Source organism: Lathamus discolor, chromosome 11 (genome assembly GCF_037157495.1).
Source record: "Lathamus discolor isolate bLatDis1 chromosome 11, bLatDis1.hap1, whole genome shotgun sequence".
Taxonomy (NCBI): domain Eukaryota; kingdom Metazoa; phylum Chordata; class Aves; order Psittaciformes; family Psittacidae; genus Lathamus; species Lathamus discolor.
The window spans coordinates 7,359,748-7,382,634 of NC_088894.1; the positions used below are offsets into that span (position 1 = coordinate 7,359,748).

The window sequence follows — 22,887 nt, forward strand, 5'->3', positions numbered from 1 at the left end:
GAAGTCCTAAAGTAAATCACAATTCTCCAAGTCACATTTCTAGCTAATGTAAACTCACTGAGGTCAGTAAAGAGACTGCATGAGACCAATCTTTCCTGGTCTGACTTGGGTGGCATAATTGATAAATTAATCTCCAGTTGAAATCAATTCAAGATGGTCCAGTCACCCCAGGAGAAGCCTGGAATTTCATTATTAACTTGATGCCATTTTGCCTAATGGCTTCTCTTAGCACAGAGGTCAAGTACATCCCTTGTGAGCTATGCTAGAGTTAGATGTTACTGGCTTGATTCAAAACCCAATGAAATTGATTTTGCAGTCCATTCTGGGAGTTCATTTAAATGGACACAGGCTTGACTTTGAAGTTTGCTAGCTTTTACCTGAAGTTTCTTTCTTTTTATTTATTTTACAAGGTTTGTACCAAATATTTTTAGAAACAGGAAAGAATCTCTTAGCTTCTCATATTAAAATTGCCTTAAAACACAGTGTTCAATTTTACTATTAGAAACACTATCTTGCTTTGTTACCGTGCTCCATTCCTTGAATGGGAAGTGGCTTTTACTTAGCTATATTCTTGCAAATCTCCTAAATCAGCCACTGCTAAAACCAGATTTGACATTGCTCTTCAGAGGCAAGGGGACCAGTAAAAACTCTCTAGATTCTACTGTGATGGCACCAAAGCTACATCAACCACATCCCAAACACAGACTAAAGAAGAAAACCATCCAAACTCTACTCTGCCCACAAAACCAGCAATAAAGACTGATTATGATACAACCACAGGGCACCCGGTACCTAAGTTGAAGAAAGTAAAGCTTTCATGGGCATAATTTCACAGCTCTAGGTGAGTAACTGCAGTAAAAATTCCAGACTACTAGGAGCTTACAAAGCACATACCAGTACACATTGACAAGATCAAACCATGTATTCAGTTGCCTAGACTGAGAGGACAGCAGCAGTGAATATATATGAAAATCAGGTCTGTAGTTCATGCATAAGAACACTCCATGTTTGCAGCAATATACCCAGCAACATCACTCTGCTCCCATGAAAACTGGTGTTGGGTTTGCTACTGGCCTTTATGATTTCAGCATCCAGCTGCATGAATAACTTTGCATAGATTTCCTCTTGCAAGGAACGTACTTTAATAAAAGAACCAACCAACCTGATTGCCAATAGCTACCTACCTAAGAATAAGCAGGATAAGTTCAAAGAAAGCTTTACTCTAACTTATATTAATTCCTAAAGGCTAAATCTGCTGGCTCACAGCAAAGAAACAGCATTGTTTTACTTATCAATGTCCTACTGTTCATCTAGAACATCTGCAATAGTTTTGCCTGCAGCACTACCCCATTCATTACAGGCCTTGATAGACTGTTCAATGGGCTTTTTTTTTTCTGGGGGTACAAAATGTACAAAAGCATCTAACAAAGTGGACTTTGCCATAATATGAATAATATGAATAATAAAAAAAAATATGAATATGCCATAATATGAATAATAAAAAAATAATTTTAAAGTGCATTTTGCTTCAGATTCTCCATTTTCCAAACTGACAAAATGGAACACCTTAAAACCTGACAGTTCACTCCATAGCATGAAGCACGACAGTAGGGTTTCTGCAGAACACTGTGTTTTTTGCTTGGTTGCCGAAGTGCACTGCCATCTACCAAAGATGCAGCTGATGAAAACACCAAACTGCAGCATGACCGAACAGCAGATATTCACAACCATCAAAAGGAGGCCACACTAGTTTTGTGACAAGGAATAGGTGGGATTTGTAAGTCCTAAACCTCCCCCCTCCCTCCAACAAACCGACCCATACGAAGAAAAGACAATTGCATACCATCATCCAGATATGCCTGGTCCAGATTCTGTTCCTGTTTAATGGTGACTCCAGCTGGTAACACTTCTTTCTGGTCGCTAACCGGTGGTCCATTTTTTGCTGCTCGCTGGCCTGAGGCTGTCTGCTGCTGGATCACGGTAGGATATGAACTTGGACTTAACCTTTGTGCTTGACTGACCTGGGGCTGGCTGGATCTTGCAACGTTGGATGTAAAATTTTCACAGCACATGATGTGCTGAAATTCTTGGTGACTTCCACACCTCAGCTGCTGGTTGGTTGGAGAATAGTGAATCACTGGAGAAGACTGCTGGTTGCTTGGAGAGTGGTGGAGCACCGCTGAAGTCTGGCCTGGAGAACCAGCATGCACCAGCACTGACCTATGGGCATCTGAAATAGCAACTGGTGTAGCCATCAGATTGGATTGTTGGTAGCCCAGTTGGCTTGGGCTAAGGCTCTTGCTTCTTTGGTATATTACAGCGGCTGGATTCTGCTGATGATATCGAGAATCAGGAGAAGAAAGGCCTGAGCGCAACTGCTGGCAAGGAGCCATAGTGGCCACAAGACAGGAAGGGGATTCGGTGACCATTGTATGCTGTGAATAGTAAGGCTGTGTTACTGTTCCCAGACCACTGTGTACTGTATTGCAGATTAAAGCTGGATCATAGTCATCAATGGGCTCTGTTTTGATTGATGGTACTAGAACAAAGCATGCAAAGGATATTATTCGTAACAAGCTGATAAGAAACAGAGGTTTTCCTTGAAGTAGTAAGAGATATAAGCTGTTTACAAGATTTGTATGTGCAAGCTCTTATCTCCCAGGCATTGAGTTTAATAAATCACGTACATGCAATCATGGCAGAGTCTCTCTTGAAAGCACTCTGTACTAAGAGGTTCTTGAAAATCTTTAATGAACTATTTAACCACAAATTTCTGAAGCTGAAAAATTCAGTACTTTAGCTCATATTTTAATTCATTTAAGGAACTAAATAAGCAAAACATAAGCAAGAGCCATAAATGGGTGTTTCATGTAGTACTTCCATCTCAAAGGAAGACTGGATAAATAGAAACCCCATGACATATACAACTCCTAATTTTTCTGTCAAACATTTAAGTAGTGACCAAAGGCAGAGTCTTAACTATTTTAGAGCTTTTCTTTTAGTTCCTGCACATAACTTCCTCCATACTGAGAGATGAAGACCTTTCTGACACCGTCATTTTAAAAGATCATGATTTACTAAGAATTGTGTTGTCATGCAACAGGGTTCTTTTTTGGAAGTATAAGGATTGCTTCTCTGAAGTGGTCTATTTCAGACATCTTGTGGAGGTAGTTTCGTACTTTTCAATACTATCCCATAGCAGAACAATTTAACACCTATACAAAACCGTCACACTGGTGACACCCTATATACAGTTCATAAATTCAGGAAGAGGACCAGAGATTTTGAGGCAGGAGGAGACTAAAATAAAGATAAATGCCTGTCCTTAGAAACTAGTCAAGGCATCTTTTGAAGCTTGCATAAAGTCTGGTACTGTTATTTTATGCTTTCTGGTTTCCGCAAACACAATACTCTGATTTTCTCACAATATTTTTCTCCCAGCCAAAGCTGAGAAATTCTGGGAATCTCATTAGTAATTCTGTTGCATTTATTGTGACATGGCTCACCAATTCCCAAGAGGAAGAACATCAGAAAAGCATTCATATTTTTCTCAACCAGCCTCATTTTGAAGAACACATACTGCTCGTCCTCCTCCATACCAAGCCCTTGCTACTTTCCCAGATCTGATATTATCTTACTGCCGTACACGTCAGCTGGGGAAGGCAATGCTTATGGTTTTCACAGGGTCATGTCATGTCACAGACTGAGTCTGTTCCCATTGAGGCTGTTGGCAAACTGCCACCAAGTGAATGGGGCAGCATCAGGCTATTACCAAGATAACTGTCCCCTTAAATTTATGGAAATTCATGATCATAAATCACATGCATCATTTAAACCAAAGAGTTGCTGAGTGCTCATCTGCACTCAGTTGAATTAAATTAGTAAAATTCAGATCCTGAAATAACAGCAAGAAAACAACGTGGCAGAAAACATAATCTTGCTCCTGAGAACTAGGCAACAACTTGCTCTGTCCTTGAGAGTTACCTGGGTGATAGGTAAAATGCTGGGGTTGGCTTCTTTTTCGTTTCCCATTGATGACATAGAAATTCACCTTCACAGCTGTGCGAATGTGCTTGTTACGGTACTCTGGTATTTCTACAAAAAGCATGCTCTGAAACAACAAAAGGTGACAATGCAGGATTAGTAACTGAAGCTGACAGGAGATTTTGTGCACATCTCCCCTGTTATGTATTCAGGCACAAAGGAAGAGAAACCTTGCTATTCATCACTATAAAGTAGGGTACGAGAAGAAGGAAGGAAAAAAGGGCTGATGGTAAAAGACTTGAAGATTTTTGGTACTATGAAGCTGGTTTCTATGTACTGTATCCTCTCTTGTACTTGGATGTTGTCCTGAACTTGGAGAGAGAAGTCTCAGCTACAAATAAAACACACAGAATGGAGATAAAAGTGGGAACACTGTTAATCGTACTATGCTTGATGAACAAGTCTGTATTGCTGAGGTCCCTCTTCTTGTTAGAATAAACTTCATTATTCTATAGGCTTTTTACTTATACACAGACATATCCTGCTTCCATGGAAATTAACAGTGAATCTCCCATTCTCTTCCGCAAGGGCAGGCATGGCCGATGGCAATGTAAGTGCTAGCTCCTAAATACACTGAACAACTACAGTAAGGTCCCATTAAGCAAAGTGAACAAAGAAGCTCATTCCCTTGAAAGATTAATGTTCATTTTAAATACTATAGTCCAAATCCTGTCCTGCAAAGTACAGAGCACCCAAGACTTCCATGCAGGCAAAAGGAAGTCAGGACAGCCAGCATCCTGCAGAGGACTGGGCTGATACAATAGAGTCTTCTGCAAGAACACAAAATCTAGCAGTTATTCAGTCTGCTGTGGGTTACTGCTAAATGAATAGTTTCTTTTTGCAATACATTTACTGCTGAAGCTTTTGACATTTGTTCATCACAGCAATAAGATAGCTGCTCTTTCTGCTTTTGAGAAGCTCTTTGGAAACTACTCCCTCAATACAACTTGCTGTCTGAGAAGCTCAAGGAGAGGACATCCAATATTTTGCATACTTACAGGCTGGCTCTTATCTTTGTCCACTGTTGCCTCCATTTCCCAGATCTGCTGCCCATCTAGAAGAATATTACAATATTAAACTCACTGCACTTTTATTAAATCATAAAGCTTGACTTTAAAAAAGGAAACAAATTAAGGGCATCAAGTTAGAAAAACGCTCAAAATGGACTTAATTTCAAGCACCTTCCCAGTCCTAACTAAAACCAATAGCATTTAATTTAAACACATCACTGAACACTTCTTTTGCCAAGAAAAAGCTTACATACATATTAAAATTAAATGTTTATGTAGAAATTAGCCAAACCAAGGAATGAAATACTTAGCACAGGTGCAACATCTGCTTTTTACCAGATTTTACTTCAGCCAGCTTGACTGATGGAGGGCATCAGAAGGTCAGATAACTTGTTAATGATCCCCTTTGGTCAGCAGCTCAGCAAACTATCTGCTATTTTAAGCTAAGACCACATGGCTCCCCACCAGTGCGTAAGTGGTGGAATGGGTAAGGAGGTGAAGGAAGGATTAGCTAAAAATCCAGATCTTGTACAGGATGCATGGAGATGGAAGCAAATAAAGCGCGTTACTTCAGGGCTGACTTTTAGAGGTGCTGCACAGTGAAACTACTCTGAATTCTTACAGGAGCATAGTTTTTTCCCAGAAGTAGTTCAACAGGGACATATCCTTATGGGTAATTGGGAAACCTGCTAGATACAGTGCTTGATGTCTGTTGTGTGTGCCCTCTTACTAGGTATGCTTTTATATGTGCAATAATAAACATCAGCACATGATAACTAACATCTCCTCTGGTCAAGGAACATGCCCAACATCTCCAACAGTGAATCCATGCCTCAGCACTGCCACCACTGCAGGCTGTGACAGAGTGCCACCGGCTCTCCTAAAGTCACAATAAAGCACCAAACATTCACCGTACTCAGCATAAAAGCACCTCATTTATAGAGGAAAATAAAATTTGATCCTCTTGTATGGAATGCAACCCAAGTAACACCGTGCTATAACAGTACATCAGTAGTGACAGGGTGTTTGTACACAGAGTGGGTACTTCATCTAGCTACAAATACTTTCTTATATCTACTGTCACCTATACTTCCAGAAACATCTTTTAGCAATGCCTTCCTTATTGCTTTTTTTCTCTATATATAGGTTTTAATCTCTACCCCTTTGATTTTTATATTCCACTGAGCCTTTTAGCCAAGAAATCTGCAGAATAAAAATACTGATGGGGAAGAAAACCCTGCCTCATACCTTTCTGAAAGCTTGGTTTCAAAATGAATAGGGGACACATATCCAAACGAACCAATCTGACTTGAAATACTGCAGCCGCAAAGGCTGGTGTTTGCTTTAGAGAGGGGGAGGCAGCTCTTGGGCACGTTTCTGCAGGGGATCCCAACTGCACACCCAGGATAGAGGGAGAAGTCTCCTAAAACCAGTGCTTCTCACAGGACTTTGTATTTTTCCCAGTTCTTGGAAATTCTGCAAGAGCTGCTTTTGTCCTCAGTTATTTAAGTACTTCTGCTTCTGGCGAAAAGGGAAATGAAAGAGTATTTTTAAATGCATTTTGCATTTTTTCTGTTGTTTTCCTCTTTGTTCTCCACTCCACACAGACAATGAACTGACAGATGTGCTCAGCTCCCTAGGGTGCCTCTTCCTACCAGGGACTCAAGATGCCCCAGCTCCACATCCCTTCAGCCCGGGGATCCCTCCCAGTGTGCCCACTGCCTCCCGAGCACCCCACACCTTAGACACCTCTGCTATATTCTGGGCCTCAAATACACACAAGGAAGAGAAGTCGTCTGCCTGAAGCCATCACCAACAGCAAGCCCCTTCCTCCATTAGGATGGCTCAGCTCCCCAGGGTGTTTGGGCAGGGTGCCTGGCTTGTGGTGGGGCAGAAGTGGGCACACAGCACTGGCTGGACCTCCTCACCCCCAATCCAGCCCGCTGGGCATGTGGAGGCAACTGAGGAATGACTCGAAGTCTGGCTCCATCCATCAGTTACCTGGGAGGAAAAACTTCAGAGGGAGAGAGCATCTGAGCCTCCAACACCTCACATTTCTACTGCCACGGTATTCTAGTGCAGGAAGGACAAGCCAAATAATTCTGCCTTCTCTTTCTTTAAGTGCTTCAAGTTTCCCACAGTCAGTCAGTTGTCTTTTCTACACTCACACGTGAATTTGTGACACACTGCCAGAGCAGAGACTGCCTAACCAAGCTGTGCAGATAGAGCCAGCAAGAAGACATGCTGTTTAGCCCTCGCGTCCGAAAGGACTGCTGTGGAAAGGAATAGAGAACACTTGTTCAACAGTAAGTATTCACTCTGGCCATGGCTCTGGACTGCTGAAGGTTACATCTATACCTCTATTGATGCAGCAAACTCTTCACCGTTGTTGAAAAGGTAAACACAGAATCATGTAGGTTGCAGATGATCTTTAAGATCATTGAGTCCAACTGTTAACCCAGCACTGCCAAGTCCACCAGTAAACCATGTCCTAAGCATCACATCTACAAGCCTTTTAAATAACTACAGGGATGGTGACTACCATTTCCCTGGGCAGCCTATTCCAGTGCTTGACAACACTTTCAGAACACCTCGGAGAAGGGGGAAGCCAGCAAATACTGGGTGTTTAATCCAGCAAGTACTAAATACATTGTCTGATGACAAGGCATTACACACTTAATAGGGAGAGTCCTCTTCTAGGTGATCTTTGTGAAAAGAAACCATCATAGTGTGTGTTAAGGAACTTCCCCATATCCCCAAAATAACCCCAAAAGATGATTTTGGAAAAGAGGAAGAAAAAGGAAACAAAATAACATGTCATAAAGTAAGAGCTCTGATAGAGATACACATCAGAAACTGCCTAAGCAATGCAATATGAAGATGTCCTGACAACAAGGACAGCCAAGCAGGAGTATTTGACACTGGTTTTCCTCCAGACAGAATGTTTTCATCTTTGTTTCTGTATTGCTAAATTCAAACAGTCTGTGCAGATACAACAGCACTAACTTCACAAAGAAGGTAGAAATCAAAAGTATTTGTTGGTCCAAAATGCACGAAATAAAGGACAAAGTCATCTGCTGTATCCAAGAGGCCTGTGAAGCAGATGCAGCCACAATCACAGTGGATTTGATTTAGTAACAGAGCCACTGAATTTGCACTAAAAGCTAATGAAGCCAACCATAAAAATCAAATGATGTTTAGACTCAGTCCAAAGTCTGTGGGGATTAAGAGTACGAATGAGAATAAGCCCAAACAAACAAGAAATAAATGTATTTAGGGTTATCATTCTAATGATGATAGATGCATGTTTGGATATATTCATGCTTGGGGCAGCTAAACAGGTTTCTAACAAATCTGTCAGCAGCAGCAATCCCTGTTCTTTAAGCACGAAAGCCCTGTTGAATATAGCCACTCTGCAGCTCACTCCCTGACCTTTATGCTTAAATATCATGATGTGGCTCCATCTGTCTCACTGACTCACTTTAACTTGAGACAATCATATTTGCTTCTCCTTTAACCCCTCTTGATATGGACATTACAGTGAGCTTCAGGCACAAGGATAAGGGAGGCTGTGAATAAAATCAAAAATACAAACTGTGTTCAGAAATCCCTATTTTAACCTATCCTTTTTGCTGGTAATGAAATAATTTGATTACGCACAGTCAGAGTTAATAAAGAACAGGAGGAACAAACTGAGAAGTTTAAAGCCCGTTTGTGGGACAATTCAAAGAAATTTTGAACGGAGGAAACTTGTACCAAGCTGTCAACACAATTACCATCTTTAGAATGTGCATAAATTAGATTTTGGTGGGGGTTTTTTTATAGGAAGAAATTAAAGCGGATGTTTCAAGAAAGCCATCAAGAAAAATGGGTATTTATTGTAAGGATATGTTAAAAGTCATAATGCTAATATGATGGTAGAGAATAGCCCCCAGTACATGTGTCACAAGTTGGGTATACTAAAGTAGGCCTTTTTCTCCAGTGCCAGTGCTGCAGCCCAGATGGTGCTTTAACACTGGAGATGCATTTTGCTTTGAACAGGAGGTTGTGCTCAACAACCTCCTGAGGTCCCTTCCCAGCCTTCGCTACCCTGTAATTCTGTCATGCCACAAGTGGGACAAACGCCTGGTCCCCTCCCTGCTTGCAAACCAAGAAGATTAAGCTCCAACTTGACTAATAACTTAATCTAAAGTCTGCAAGTCCAGAAAGCTGTTTATTGCATATAATTAAACCTGCTTCAACAGTGGAGAGGTAAGAGAACTGCAAAAAAGGACCAGCATCATTTTTGCTGAAGTACAGTAAAAGTGTGAGCATAGAGAAGCAGAGGACGTGTGCTCTACAAGTCACATCCAGTGCTGCGCTGTCCTGACAGTGATACACGCCAGCCAGAGCACTGCAGGGATGTCCCATTACATGTGTGGATCACATGGGAACTTAGTGCCAGGTCCATGTGTGTGGTGTGTCTTAAATTCTACCTCCGCTATGGGGAATTCAATCTGTGCCTCTGAAAAGAGTAGTAGTTCCACTAAAGATGGTAAAATATTTTTGGATTTAGACCGTGAGGTCTTACCAGCTATGGCTGCCTCATGAAATATTTTTACTGTTGTGGTTCCCTGCTCATTTAATGGTTTGTCTTAGTTGGCAAGTCTTTAACACCACAGGTCAGTGAAATGTTCAGGAAATAGAGATTTTTGTGCTGCTTCAGGACTATGAGACTTAGCATTAAACCCTGATGAGAGATCTGATTGTGTCAGCACTCTTTGGAGGAATGAATGAGTTGTTGGAAGAAAGTAATTCTACCCTCCCTAACTCAAACTGTGATCATACCAAAAGTCTTGCTTCAAACTTTGGGGAAAATCAAAACGTCAGTCTGCATTAGGAACGTTTTGGGTGATTCTCTGCAGCCCCTTATAGGGCTTTTTTTAATTAGCCAATTAAAGGTTTTCTGAACCAGTTACAGCCTTTACACATTATTCATGGTCCCTTACTCATGACTTTGGGGTCAGTAACTAGCAGAGAAACAAACTTACTACTTTATTTGAACAAGCATGACTGATGGACTGAGAGGTTCAGGAAATTTTCTTTGCAGTTCTCTCCAGTTGAAGACTAAGCACACAATTGTGCCAATTCTGTGCCTGGATGTGATTTTATGCTTGAAAATATGCATTGCTTTTCAGTCAAGCATTACACAAATTACTCAATGAACAACCTGTTACCTTTTTCCCAGGCAGCAAACCATGCTAGTTCACCAAAGAAATTGAGCCTGGTAGTTAGTGGGACAGCTGCTCTGACGACACATTTCTGCAGAGTTCCCTTTGGGCTTGCAATGAACTGTCCCTATTCACAGTGTTTCCTGGAAGGACTTCCAAAAAACCATGATGATTATCTCTGTCAGCTTTTATCAGGAGATAATAGCATCTCTGGAAAACAGTCAAGGGTTTTTAAAACCACCCCAAGAACAAAGTACTGTTATGAATGCTTTCCAGCAGAACAGACACCACCTCTGGGATGTGGAAACCTGATGGGGAGGGGAATGCTCACACAGTCTCTGCTGCTTTTTTGAGGGTCAAAGTCTGATTTCAGCTGGGAAGTTATTGTGCTTCATTGTCACTGCAAGGTTGCTCAGCATTTAGTCCTAAGCAGTTGTGTCTTCCAAAGTATTTACTTCAAACCTTACAGCAAACACAGCATGAATGAATTTAAAACTCAAGAAAAGCAGAGCTATTGAGTTTTTCACTAAGCTTGACTTGCACGGATTTCTTTTTCTTTCTGAAACAAGACTGCCCACTGCAGCTAATGAAACTCTGTTTATGGTGAGCAGAAGCCAGTGCCTTCATTTCACTGCGGACACAAGTTTGAGTCACCAAGGCCAAAGATACAAGTCAAGGTCTGGGAGGTAAAAGGCCAATGGATTAGTCATCCGCTACCCAGCCCAGCCCCAAATCTGACATTTTGCACAGTGAGAACAAGTCTAGAGGAGATTTCTCCCCATCTATTGTTGAGGAATTCAATTCACACTAAAATAAAACATAAACACAGTAGTTGAGTAGTGAAGCAGCAGGGGCAGTCTGTCATTCCAGAGCTCTTCCAAATGATTCCTTACACTAATTCATCAAAATAGATGTTGTTTTTTCAAGATTATACGTGTGTTTGTGTGTGTGTGTGTGTGTATAAATTCTCAAACAAAAGCTCCTCTCAAAATAAAACCACTGGGAACCTCCATGTAATAAAATGAGTCACACCAGGATGCGATGACTAAGTGGGAGAACAGGGAATTCCACTCCCCATGCCAGCTTTCTACATGATCAATTTTCTGTCAACAGGTGATGGGAGCTTGTCTCTCTGCCTTTTGTTTATTCCAAGAGTTATTATTTTTTAATATTCCCTTTAAACAATTAAGAGTCAAAGTTGAATAATCAGCACCAGGCATACTTCCACAAGGCGCCCCCATAGTAAACAGCGAGCCAGGGAATCCAGGCCAGTAGTGGCTGCCTGTGTTAATAAGGATTTACCAGCTGTAAAATTCCAAAATCTTGTGTCATACGGGGAAACCTTCCAAAACACTGGATTCCGCCCTGTCTCACTGAGTCTCTAACAGCTATGGCAACTCCGTTTCTGCAGCCACACACTTTTGCATTTTTGTGTGTGTGATCCTTAGATTTTTTCCTGTTTTGCAGTGTTTTTCTGGGATCCCCCATTTAATGTCAGACAATTGCCCCATGGGACTACAAGAACACCTGGGGCAGACAGCACACTTCAGCCATGGGATAAACCTGGGGGCACAAAGGTTTGCTGGGTTTTCAGCAGTTATAACAGCAAGGAAAAGCAGAAGTTATCCCATTTACCCTGAAACTTTGTCATTTGCACAGCAGAAAAGGGCAAACTCTAATCCTCTTGATTAATATTTGTTACTCTTCAGTGGTTCACAGAGGGATTTGCTGAGACACCTTCCTCTTTTGCTTAGAAAGAAAAACTCTGAGAGAACACAACCTCTGATTGCCCCAGTTCTGGTATCTTTTTGCAAAGAGAACTATCAAGCAGGCCCTGTGCTCCACACTGCAGCCGCTTTAGTTTGGTGCACTGCAAGGCACGAGGAGGGAAGATTAACCTGGAAAGTGAGCACCTTTAGCTAATGTGAAAATCAGGTGGGCCTCCTGACAGTGATAGCTGTAATTTATCCCCTGGTTCATCCCGTTGCTGTCCAATTTTTCAGTAGAGAAGACACGCATCCAGCTTGAAAGGCTGCACTCCAGCCAAAGGCTGTGTGGAGCAGAGAAAACTAAACTACCAAGAAAATAGCCAGATAGCAAATTTATTTCATATACTTTCTGTAGAGCAAAAAACCTGAATTGCAAACAAATTGAATCACTTAGGATTACAGTACCACTCCTGTTTCTGCTAACTCTATAACTATTCCCAACTATTGTTTTTTAATTTACCCTTTCCCATTAAAAGAAACACACAATAGCTTCTTTTCCGCAGATGCTGAGCTTTTGTCTCAGGTTAAAATGACTTCAAAAACTATACTGAAATGCATGTTCAGCAGTACACTGCATCTGTGACTAAGTTATGATCCTAGTTTTAAGATATGTCTCATTCCTCTTAATCCTCCATAGCTTAATCATAGAATCATAGAATCGATGGAAAGGACATTAAGATCATCCAGTCCCAACCCCCTGCCATGGTCAGGGACACCTCACACTAAACCATGTCACCCAAGGCTCTGTCCAGCCTGGCCTTGAACACTCCCACAGGTGGAGCATTCACAACTTCCTTGGACAACCTGTGCCAGTGCCTCACCACTCTCACAGTAAAGAACTTCTTCCTTATATCTAACCTGAACTTCCCCTGTTTAAATTTGGAACCATTACCCCTTGTCCTGTCACTACAGTCCCTGACGAAGAGTCCCTCCCCAGCATCCCTATAGGCCCCCTTCAGATACTGGAAAGCTGCTATAAGGTCTCCACGCAGCCTTCTATTTCAGATCATTAATTTAGAAATTCAGTGAGGGAACTGGAGCTTGAATTAAATATTTGAAACTTGCTATTGGACTGGGGTCAAATAGCAAACATCTTTGGGAAGGATCTGGGAAAAAAAAGTTTTTAGTGTTTTTTGGTATCATTTTTATCTTTGCCTGAGAAAACTGCATCTTTAATTTTGCATCATTAAGTTCAAAGAGAGAATTGTTGAAAATAGTTTGCCATTTTTTGCATTCCCTGGGAATTTCTGGATCATTCATGAAACTGTCAGATTACTAACAGGCTTTAAGTTCCCTCTTTGGGGCACGGTGAGAAATTTCAGACTTGACACAGCAGAAAAGGGGAACTTTGCTGTGGACTGTCTTAACAATTCCCTTTCACATATCCCACAAAGGACCTCAGATACTATGTTCAGTTTTGGGCCCTTCATTACAAGATTTTCAGGTGCTGAAGCATCTTTCCTAGGAGCTGTGATTTTGCTTTTAACTTTTGCAGAAGAGGTACAAGAAGACTGATAGCATCACTGGGTCCAACTTATTGGGCTTTATAAACAATACTTCTTCTAGAAAGCGGAAATTCTAAAACCAGAAAGCACTGGTGTGTTTATTTGCTAGCTTGTGGTACAGCAGGAATACTGAAAAGTGCAAGCTTGAGAACTAAATCTCTCTAGAGCCTGCTTGTTTGCTTCTAAAAGAGAAAGTAGTAAGTTTCAAAGACGTGAAATGATTTGCTCAGAGTTAAAATAAAGCATCTCTGCAATTAGAGATGTACAGAAGTGCTGGAAATCAGAGAGACACTGTGAAGTAATACAGCTATCATCAGAATAGTTATCATTATTGCTATTCTAGTGATAGGCAAGCCAGTGCAAAGAATGTAAATGAATATAGTGGGATACTGCGGGTACATGTGGCCATGGGTGCTTCTGAGCATGTGAGTCACTATACTTAGCACAGCTGGATGTGCAGTGACAGTCCATCTCCTACAGCAGTTCCCAACAGACAGCAACACATAAAAAGAAGCAGAGTTCCCAGCTTCAAAGAGGTTTGGCAAAGGTTGGACACCTGATGCACACCTCAAGCAGCATGATTCTGCTCCTGCTGTGCATGAAGAATGAATGCTACCGCCCAACCTGGAGCAACAAACTCTATAAATCATATTTCAGATATGTTAGTAAAGCTGCCATGTATTCCAAAGGCGGTACAGGATGGAGCCAGAGGAGGTACAAGATGGAATGAGAGGGAGGGAAGAGGAAAGGCTTGTGCCTGTGGTATCCTGGCACAGGCTTTGTGGTTCATTTCTAGGGCATAGAGGCAAGCGCCTCATTTAGACATGGCATTTTGGGCACCATGCAGCTGAAAACCTCAACTCATTACCAAGACACCGAACACAATGGTCCTGATCTTGCTCTGTGATGGGCTCTCCTGGAATCAGTAGATACTCAAGTATGTCCAAGCTCACTTGCCCTAGCTATCAGCACCCTAGGAAACCATTACCACAAGAAGACCACCGAGGTGAGAGACATGCAGAAACTCACAGGAAAAAGGAACTACAAGTCCATTGCTTGAATCTAGAGCTGGTAAGATTTATTTTGTCAAACAGACTTTGAGTGTCCATTCTTTAGAGGCCTTGACAACTGCATCAGTTCAAACGGCACAGAGAGCACCACCTCCTCTCTTTACACTCTATGGTCGAAAGATTTATGGTGGATCTCCTCCAAAGATGTGCGCTTTCTGTTTGGGTTGCTCCTCCACCACCCACATTGCCCTAGCGATGATTCATGATGTCCTTGTGGCCACCATAAGAGTTTGGCAGAGGAAAGCACAGTCCAGTTGCACTTTTCTCCCAGAGAAACATGAGACTCCTCTATCACTTACAGCACAGCAGCAGTAACCAGTACACAAATGGGAGTAAACACAATGCAACCACCAACAGCTGACTTGCAAATTATTACATAACAATTAAAACAAAAAGGGGAATTCCAAACCTTTTCTTTTTTTAACTACATTATAAGATCTGGGCCCCAACCAAACACTAACACCCTTGACCTTTAACATATTCCAAATCCTTGATAGGCATAAGACTACTTTTCAAACTCTCTCATCCAGATTAAAACTAAAAGAATAAATGCACTTCAATATTTTCTGTTTGTACAATCCAATTTAGTTGCATCCCCTGACCTATTTCTATTTAGCTGGGCTTGCTTACGTGTTTCTGAGTTCAGATCTTAAACTGCTCCAGCCAAACTCTGCTTTGGGTGCTGGGCTGACTGTACTGAATTCATGAGTTCTCCTGGCTTACAGGAGCTACAAGTTACAGTTGTTCAGCAGGAAGAGATAACCTTAAAGAGAACTCAAAACTATAATGCTTGCATGTTGGTAAACTTTAGCATTGAGAAAATGAACCCTATTTATGCATCAGCATTTCACATGCAAGTACTTTATCCCCTTGCTCACAACTGAGCACTGAGATCCAGCCCCTTCAGTTCGCTTCCTGCTGCCATTTCCTGTCACAAGCCTAAAATGAGAGACTTTTTCAGACTTCTCACTGGCGAGCTCATTGCAATAATTTGTAGTACATGTAATACAAGACAGTTATTTTTATAATGACATCCCAGGAAAATTTGGGGCATATTTGTTTTCCAAGTATTTCTAGGGGAAAATATACCTATCTATGGAAGCATGCTGTATTTTGGTGAGACATGAACAGTTCTACATTTCTCTGTGTTGCTAGCAGTGAGTGAAGAATTGCCTACAAGATCCACAGGAAACTGAAACAGGTTTTGAGCATCCGCCTGAGGGATAAAACTTAATTTACAATTGTGAGGCCCAACAGCAGCGTCCCCCGTTTTGCTGACTGCTGCCACCTCAGCACCTGCTTCATTGCAGGCACTGATACAGACCCGGGGTTCAAGGTGCACCCAGGTTCTGGAGTCTGTGAAACTATTAACAGGAGAGTATCTCACTGCACAAAGATACCTGCACAAAAGTTCTCTGGGGAAAAGAGTCTTGCTTCTCTCACTTTAAACACTTGACAAACAAGTCAAGGAGCTCTGTGGAGTACAGCATACCAAAAGCTATTAGATGGTTATCAAGCTCTCACCCTTGTCATTACCAGTAGAGCTAAAACTGGTGGCAGAAGTGGGAAATCAAGTACCACTTGCTAGCACAGACAAAGCTTATGTGCTGTTAAAATGAAACTCAAAGAAAACCATGCAAGCTTGGGGCATCTTCCTGCCTTCGCGAAGGTGCGATTGTTTCACAGGCTCCCCAGGGCCGTGTCATGCTCTGGAAGAGAGCGCAACAATGGCAGGGTCACACTAGCGAGGCACTATCCACCCACCGGGATGTTTACTGTGGCTTGCTTTGCTTCTGAGCAGCTTATCAGCGCTTTTTGCAAGGTGCTGTGCAGCCTGGATCTGCAGCGAGTGAGCTCCCCGAGGCGAGCGCAGGATCCACCTCCTCCTTCCACCCAGTGACATTTCTCATTGTAAAATTGGGCTGATGAAACGGGGCCTTTTGTTCTGTGTTCTTGCAGCCTCATGCAATTACAATGAAGCATGGCCTTGGTAGTGATAATTAAAATGGCCTGCAATGTACAGTAAGGGAACCTGAAAGTTGCAGGTGCGTAAGACCTTCATTTTCATGCAAGCCTGGGACTCTCATTAATCTTGGACAACCCAAATACAAAGGCTTATGCTGCAGCCAGGGTCTGATCAGTCCCTGCACAATTTGCATATCCAGCTCAGCTTCTTAACCTTCCTCACCTTAAGATATACCTATTAAAGAAAGCAATCTTCACTTAAAAGCCCCTCAGAGTGTATCTGTAAGAGGTATCGCTGCAGCATAACACAGTGCATGTATACACAGAGGATTAGCTTGCCTTCAGGAGAGTCCCCAGATAACCCACTGCAAACTACACAGACTTCTGATTCAGAGCAAAGTTTTGACTCTGGGCCTCCCATGTTGTAAATTCCCTCTCTGCCGGTCATTCATTCAAAGTCCAGCAGACTAAGACTGCCTGCAGAGACCGAAGGGTGGTGGGGAAGCCGGATATGGAACACCAGCATGCAAATCCCTGCTCCAGACTGGGCACTGCCGCTGGGATAAGTCCTGGCTCTCCGCTACCAGGAGGTAAAAAAAGAACAACAAAAATGTAGTTTCCCCAGCAGTGAAGAAAAGCTTTAGATTTAGTGCGGAAAATATTGTTGTTCTTTTTACTTTCTAACATCTATTCCAGCCAGAGCCTCCTCTGCTCTTATATGGAAATAGGGGCAGGGCATTTTGGATGTTTCCTCGAAATGGCATTAAAAGCTACCTCCTTTTAGTGTATCATCTCCTTTAGTTACTGCAAAACATTCTTGGGACAGGTACTGTCACGGGATGCCAAGCATGTTCCCATGCACCTTCACAACTCACTGACATCGACGGAACAGTGGCAGCACAGTGGGAAGGAATTAACACACGGGCTTAAAAGGAAATACAGGGTGCCAAGAAAATTGCTCTGACTGCACAGGCTCATCTGAACCTCCACGATTCAGAGGCCCAGAGCCTTTCATTCTTGCTGTAAAACAGCATGGCTTGCTGGTGGTGTGGGAAGAAACAGGGACTCACAACTTGCTTCTTCCTGCCCCACCCCACGTCACCAGCTGATGTCCACCTATGTTAATTTTGGATCAATTCTTACTTTTTCGCCAAAGGCATTACCCTATAAATCATACAGCTGCTGTTCACTTGGGCAATGCAATTTTTTTAATCCCTTGCAAGTCATGAGATCTATCACTGAAGCTGCCTCTACCTCAGTTTACTGACAAAAAAACTTAGGAGCAACATGGTTTTTTAACAGCACAAAGGGAACACAATGTCTACATAAAACAGGCTGATGCTTTTTGTACTGCAGAGTCCTTTGTCTCACTAGAATCAACAGGAGTAAAGGATGGCAGAGCCCAGCACTTCATATTTGCAAAATGCTTTTTGGATCCCTGGACACTGTTATTATCCTTGCAGAGCACAGTATTTAGAATACAAAAATCAAGCCTAATGAAGGGTAAGTTAAACAAGTCCAGACCATTTACAAAGAAACAATGTCCTTTAGCAAAAGCCTTAGAAAATCCAATAAAATACACATACTGCTTAGTGAGCTGAAATGAAATGCCTGCATGCATATGATATTACAAACAATTCAGCTCTGAAGAAACAGGTAACTTCAGCAGAATGGACTTATTTGTTCCTCCTGTAAACAAAAGAACCTGGATTTCTGCTGCCCACCTTAACCATTAGATCATGCTAAGTATTTTTTCTGGGGTCAGTTACTTTTTTAGTTAGAGATCAAGTAATGTTTATTATAGCATGCCATTATGAAAATACAACATAGAGAGCTCAGGAAAGGCAGTAAAGGTGACGCTAGGCAACTAAATAACTTCTGGTAACCATTCCTATTATTTATTTACATTCATCCAACACCAGTCAGGGCTTGGAACCATCACGTACTGGCTCTCTGTAAGTCAAGCAAATAAGTAGGCTCATATGAAAGGGAAAAAGAGAGAGAATCTACAGTCTGCCACTCATTTCCCCTTTATGATTACTCAAAAGCTTGCAAGGTTACCTGAAAACTTTGGCAAAACATGTTTCAAAAGAAGCAGCTCTACTGGGAAAAAAGCAGCACTAGGCTGTAACAGGAAGCCTTTGGCCGTTCTCTTTGAATTGAATTTGATTTGTTTTGCTACAGTCTGAGCCTCTATAAAAATACCTGAAAACACCATGGAAGATGAAGTGATGTGTTCTTGTATCTCAGTATGTGTAAAAAATAATTGCACTTTGATATAAAAATACACATGATGTACATTTTTCACCACAGACATCTAAATGGAAGAAAACACAGTCTTTGCCTGGAGTTCACATCAATAAAAAATATTAGCTCCAGTTATGATTTCTGCAGCAGCATTCACTAAACACGAGACTGAACAAGCACAGAGAAACATGCAATGGTCATTTAATTTCTTTGATAACATATCCTGTTCCTGCTGATTCCCAGTGTCTGTATTCTTGTGAACCAATAATACAAATACTTGCTCCCAGGTCTAATTTTACTCACATGGTTAGGTCAAGCGATTTGGTTTTACTTACACAAACCTGAACGGGATTACTCACTCAAGTAGAGTTACTCACGAGCACAAACCTTAGGATGAGACCATGGGATGCATCAGCACTACAGATTTTCCTTATCCTACTAAGGAAAGTTAGGAAAAAACCCTGCCTTACCTGATGTTTTTTCTGTGAACACCACCTTGGACTCTGCTGTGAAATTCTGTCCAGTCAGGATCATCTGTTGTCCTCCATAAACGAGGCAGCTATCAATATCTTGTCTTTCAACCATTGGAAGTTCATGAGCAGACCTTTGGGCTGTGGACAAATTGCAGACATGAATGAAACCAACTTTGTTTTACCAGGACTTTCCAAATCTTCCCAGAACTATCCACAGATCGATCTTGTCATCGTTACCATCCACTGACTGCCAAAGCAGCTTCTCCAGGATGCTAAATTTAGGTTTGAGAGGGAAAAATAAACTTACTCAAGGCATTTTATTTGGAAACATTCAGGAGCTGGCTGCAGCGTTTCAGCTGTGCTGGCCTTACTCCTTGTCCTTGAGAAAGGACAGCTTGGATGAATGAGCTGGAACTTGCCCATGTCTGTTTCCAAATAAATGGCCAAATTTTCAAGTGCAGGCACACTGCAGCCCTGGAGCCCAAAAATTCCACCTGCAGAGAGGATTCCACTGAATAACACTGAATTCCTTCAGAAAAAAAGTAAAAATAACCCTTTTCTACAAAAGTCCACTGCCTCCTACAGAGCAGGGACTACCCTCGGCCTGGAACAGCATGTTTGCCAACAAAATCACTGTCTCCATGTGCAGGCATCGAGCCTTGTGCACACAACAAGAGAGGCAATCACAAAGCTGTATTTGCAAGCAGAAGGGGTCACATCAGGACTGCTGCAGCCAGGGCTTTTTCAAGCATATTATGCAGAGGCCTGAACATCTGGGGAGCAGGGCCTGTGCTACAGACTGAGTATGATTATAAAAGGCAAAGAAAGAAAAGGTAGGGTGGAAGCCAGATAGGCATGTATGTGATCAAGGCTTTCTAGGGTCTTTACTGTTCTTGGCCACAAACTTGAAGTGTGATTTCACCAAGTTATCCTCCATTTCCCTAGCCAGAACACCAGGACAGCACCATCTCTCCACCTTCTCATCCCATTAAAACAGCCATCTGCATGGTCAGAAAAGCTTTGGAGAGTCCTGTTCACCATCCCTGCAAGCCCATTTCCAACTGTTTGCTAAGAAGCGGCAGGAGAAGACCAAAGTGAAGACGCAAGAATCGCTCCCTGCAATGCAGACAGCTGGAAGATATCATGAGCTTCCCTGTAACGAGACCAGGTGGGCAGCAGTTTGGGTCTGGTGAGCTGCGAGTTCATGACCTGCACTCAAACTCCTCCAGATTCATCCACCCCAACTGGAAAAGCCTCTGGAGGATGCCACTCATCTATTTAACAGCTGCCTTGGCTGCATTTTAACTTTCTTTGACAAAGAGCCTGCTCCCAAGAGAGACTCAGCACTTGTGTCTTCCTTCGCTGAACACCGTTGGCTGCTGAGCCAAAAAGAATTAAACGTTATCCTATATGTTAGCCCTCCACTCACACACAGACAAGGCTGTGCTTTCTGTGACCTGAGCCCAGCTCTGTTTTACTGCTGTGCAACCTTCAGAAGGCCAGAAACCCAACAGGTCTTGGCCACAGTGAGAGCTGTACAAATTCTCTCACCATGTGAAGAAAATGCTAGCGTATATGGTAGGAAAGCACAAGCATTAAAGCTGTCAGACAGGCGTCTGTAGAAGTGGGGAGCAACTCTTCTAGCACGGACAAGCTCAGCTGAACTCCTTCTGCCAGTCGTGACACAGAAATGTTGCTCTTATTAAAAATATCGATAATTTGGTATTTGTAACTTTCTTGTGACATTTGAGAGGCAGTTTAAAAAATCTATTTAAGACAACCTTGTGACTCGTTGTTTCCTTCAAATACATAACAGCAGCTGGGCTAAGATACTGACAATTAAGAATATATATTCAGATTATTTTCACAGAAGCTGCTAATTTCTTTCACATGGACTCTGATTAATTCCTTTCCCTAAGTCCTCAAATTTTTGATGAGTTCATAATTGGATTTATCACAAAGAGAGATTTGTAACCTCAAAAGTTTAAGAGTAAATAGCAATAATCAAAACCATGTCTACAATAGTCAAGAGAAAATGTATTTCAGCTTTGCCCCGGACACTGTTTATTCCTACTCAGTCCCCAAATTTCACTTCCAAAGCATCCCAAATCATCAAAATTCCAGGTTAATTTATGTCTCCTTCAGATTTCAGTGTCTTAATAGAGAGCTTTGTGCTGACATCCCACAGATCAGTGGTTCTCAAGGCTTCTTCAGGATGAGGAAGGACAAATTTTAGCCTGGAAATAACCGTCTGACTCATCTTAATTACTTTTGGATCTCAGCAAGTTGGAAATGACTGCTGAAGATCAAGCCTCTGTCCAACTTCCATAGAGCACAGTGTTTGTGTACACTGCGACCTACCAGGGAGCTGGGAGGACAGCTGGTTCACCGGGAACATGCATCCTGGCTCTTAGGAAATGCCAAATACCCTTCTGTGCCCCTCAGCCAAGCTGGGGCAGCCTCAGCAGCGCTGCCTGGAAGCCTGTGATGGGCAGAAGCGTTCTATGGGTTCCCTGGTGCGGCTCCGGGCTTCCACGGCCCCATGGCCAGCAGCTTGGCTACAGCACAAGCAGGCTATGGGCATCTCCAAAACTGCTTCTGCCCTGACATAAATTTGGTTGTGCTTGTGGGTGTCAAAAACCCACGTGTGCTTTATATGTGCTGCAGAATAATACCATTTGGAAGTGTTTCAGCTGAGTTTCTCAATGCAGATAGCATGCTAAAGGGAAAGGTGGGAGAACTCGGGTACCTACTGAGCGCCAGGTTTTCTTTGCCCATTTTACCTGCAATCTTCTCCCACTAGGCAGTTTTGCAAACCCTTTCCTCAAAAAACCCAAAAAAAACAAAAAAAAACAAACCCACTTTTCATTTTCCAAGATCTTTTTTTATTTACCCAGGCCTATAAGAAGGCTTCATCCCATTTCTACCAGTAAGGAGGCTCAAGGTTCAACATGGAGTTGCCTCAATAGGATTACTTTTTTTGCCCTCTGCAAGAAATATTAATTGCCAATAAATCCCCTTCCTCTAAGGCTCATGATGGGTGGACTGCATGCAGTAATTTCACACTATTCCTTCTCTTCCCCCAGGGGTTGGCACTTCATAAAGGGACCTACAGCTACTGGAGTTTATGAGCATTGAATAAACAAAACCCTGTTGATTTAACCAGTCGGGGTGTTTACTTTCAATGGCAACAGTTACTGACATAAGGCAGCAGAGCAAATGCTATAGAAATACTCACACTTGGCCTGAAGCAGTGTGTCGATCTATTAACAGGGGACATTATTCTTCTATTTTATTTGACTGTCTGCAAATCAATGTCATGGATACTTGGTGCCAAGAAATACAATGCATGCAGCGACACAAAAGAAAGGGAGCTGCTGTCTCAGAGCACTGCCCACCTCCAGAGACCCTCAACCCAGGATGGAAACAGCCCCTTGCCCTGCTGCCCCTGCCCACATCCCCAGCCACTGCCCACAGCCCACCCAGGCTCACCTTAACCCAAAGGTTAAGCCTTTGTCCCCTTTCCCTATGCCAGCATGTGGGGAAAAAGTTAAGATGGCCTAAACCTCTGGGTCAGCAGGCTGAACTCTTCAC

At 42.4% G+C, this 22,887-nt stretch overlaps 1 protein-coding gene across 1 annotated transcript in view; it reads right to left on the minus strand.

The window, feature by feature from the left end:
* Positions 1 to 1,524: 1,524 nt before the first annotated feature.
* Positions 1,525 to 22,887, minus strand: part of NFATC2 (nuclear factor of activated T cells 2) — a 57,074-nt gene continuing 35,711 nt past the window's right edge. The window contains 5 exon segments of the mRNA XM_065691241.1: positions 1,525 to 1,822; positions 1,824 to 2,539; positions 3,985 to 4,111; positions 5,043 to 5,098; positions 19,291 to 19,431. Of these exon segments, the coding sequence (XP_065547313.1) occupies positions 1,664 to 1,822; positions 1,824 to 2,539; positions 3,985 to 4,111; positions 5,043 to 5,098; positions 19,291 to 19,431 (1,199 nt within the window). The 3' untranslated portion in view covers positions 1,525 to 1,663.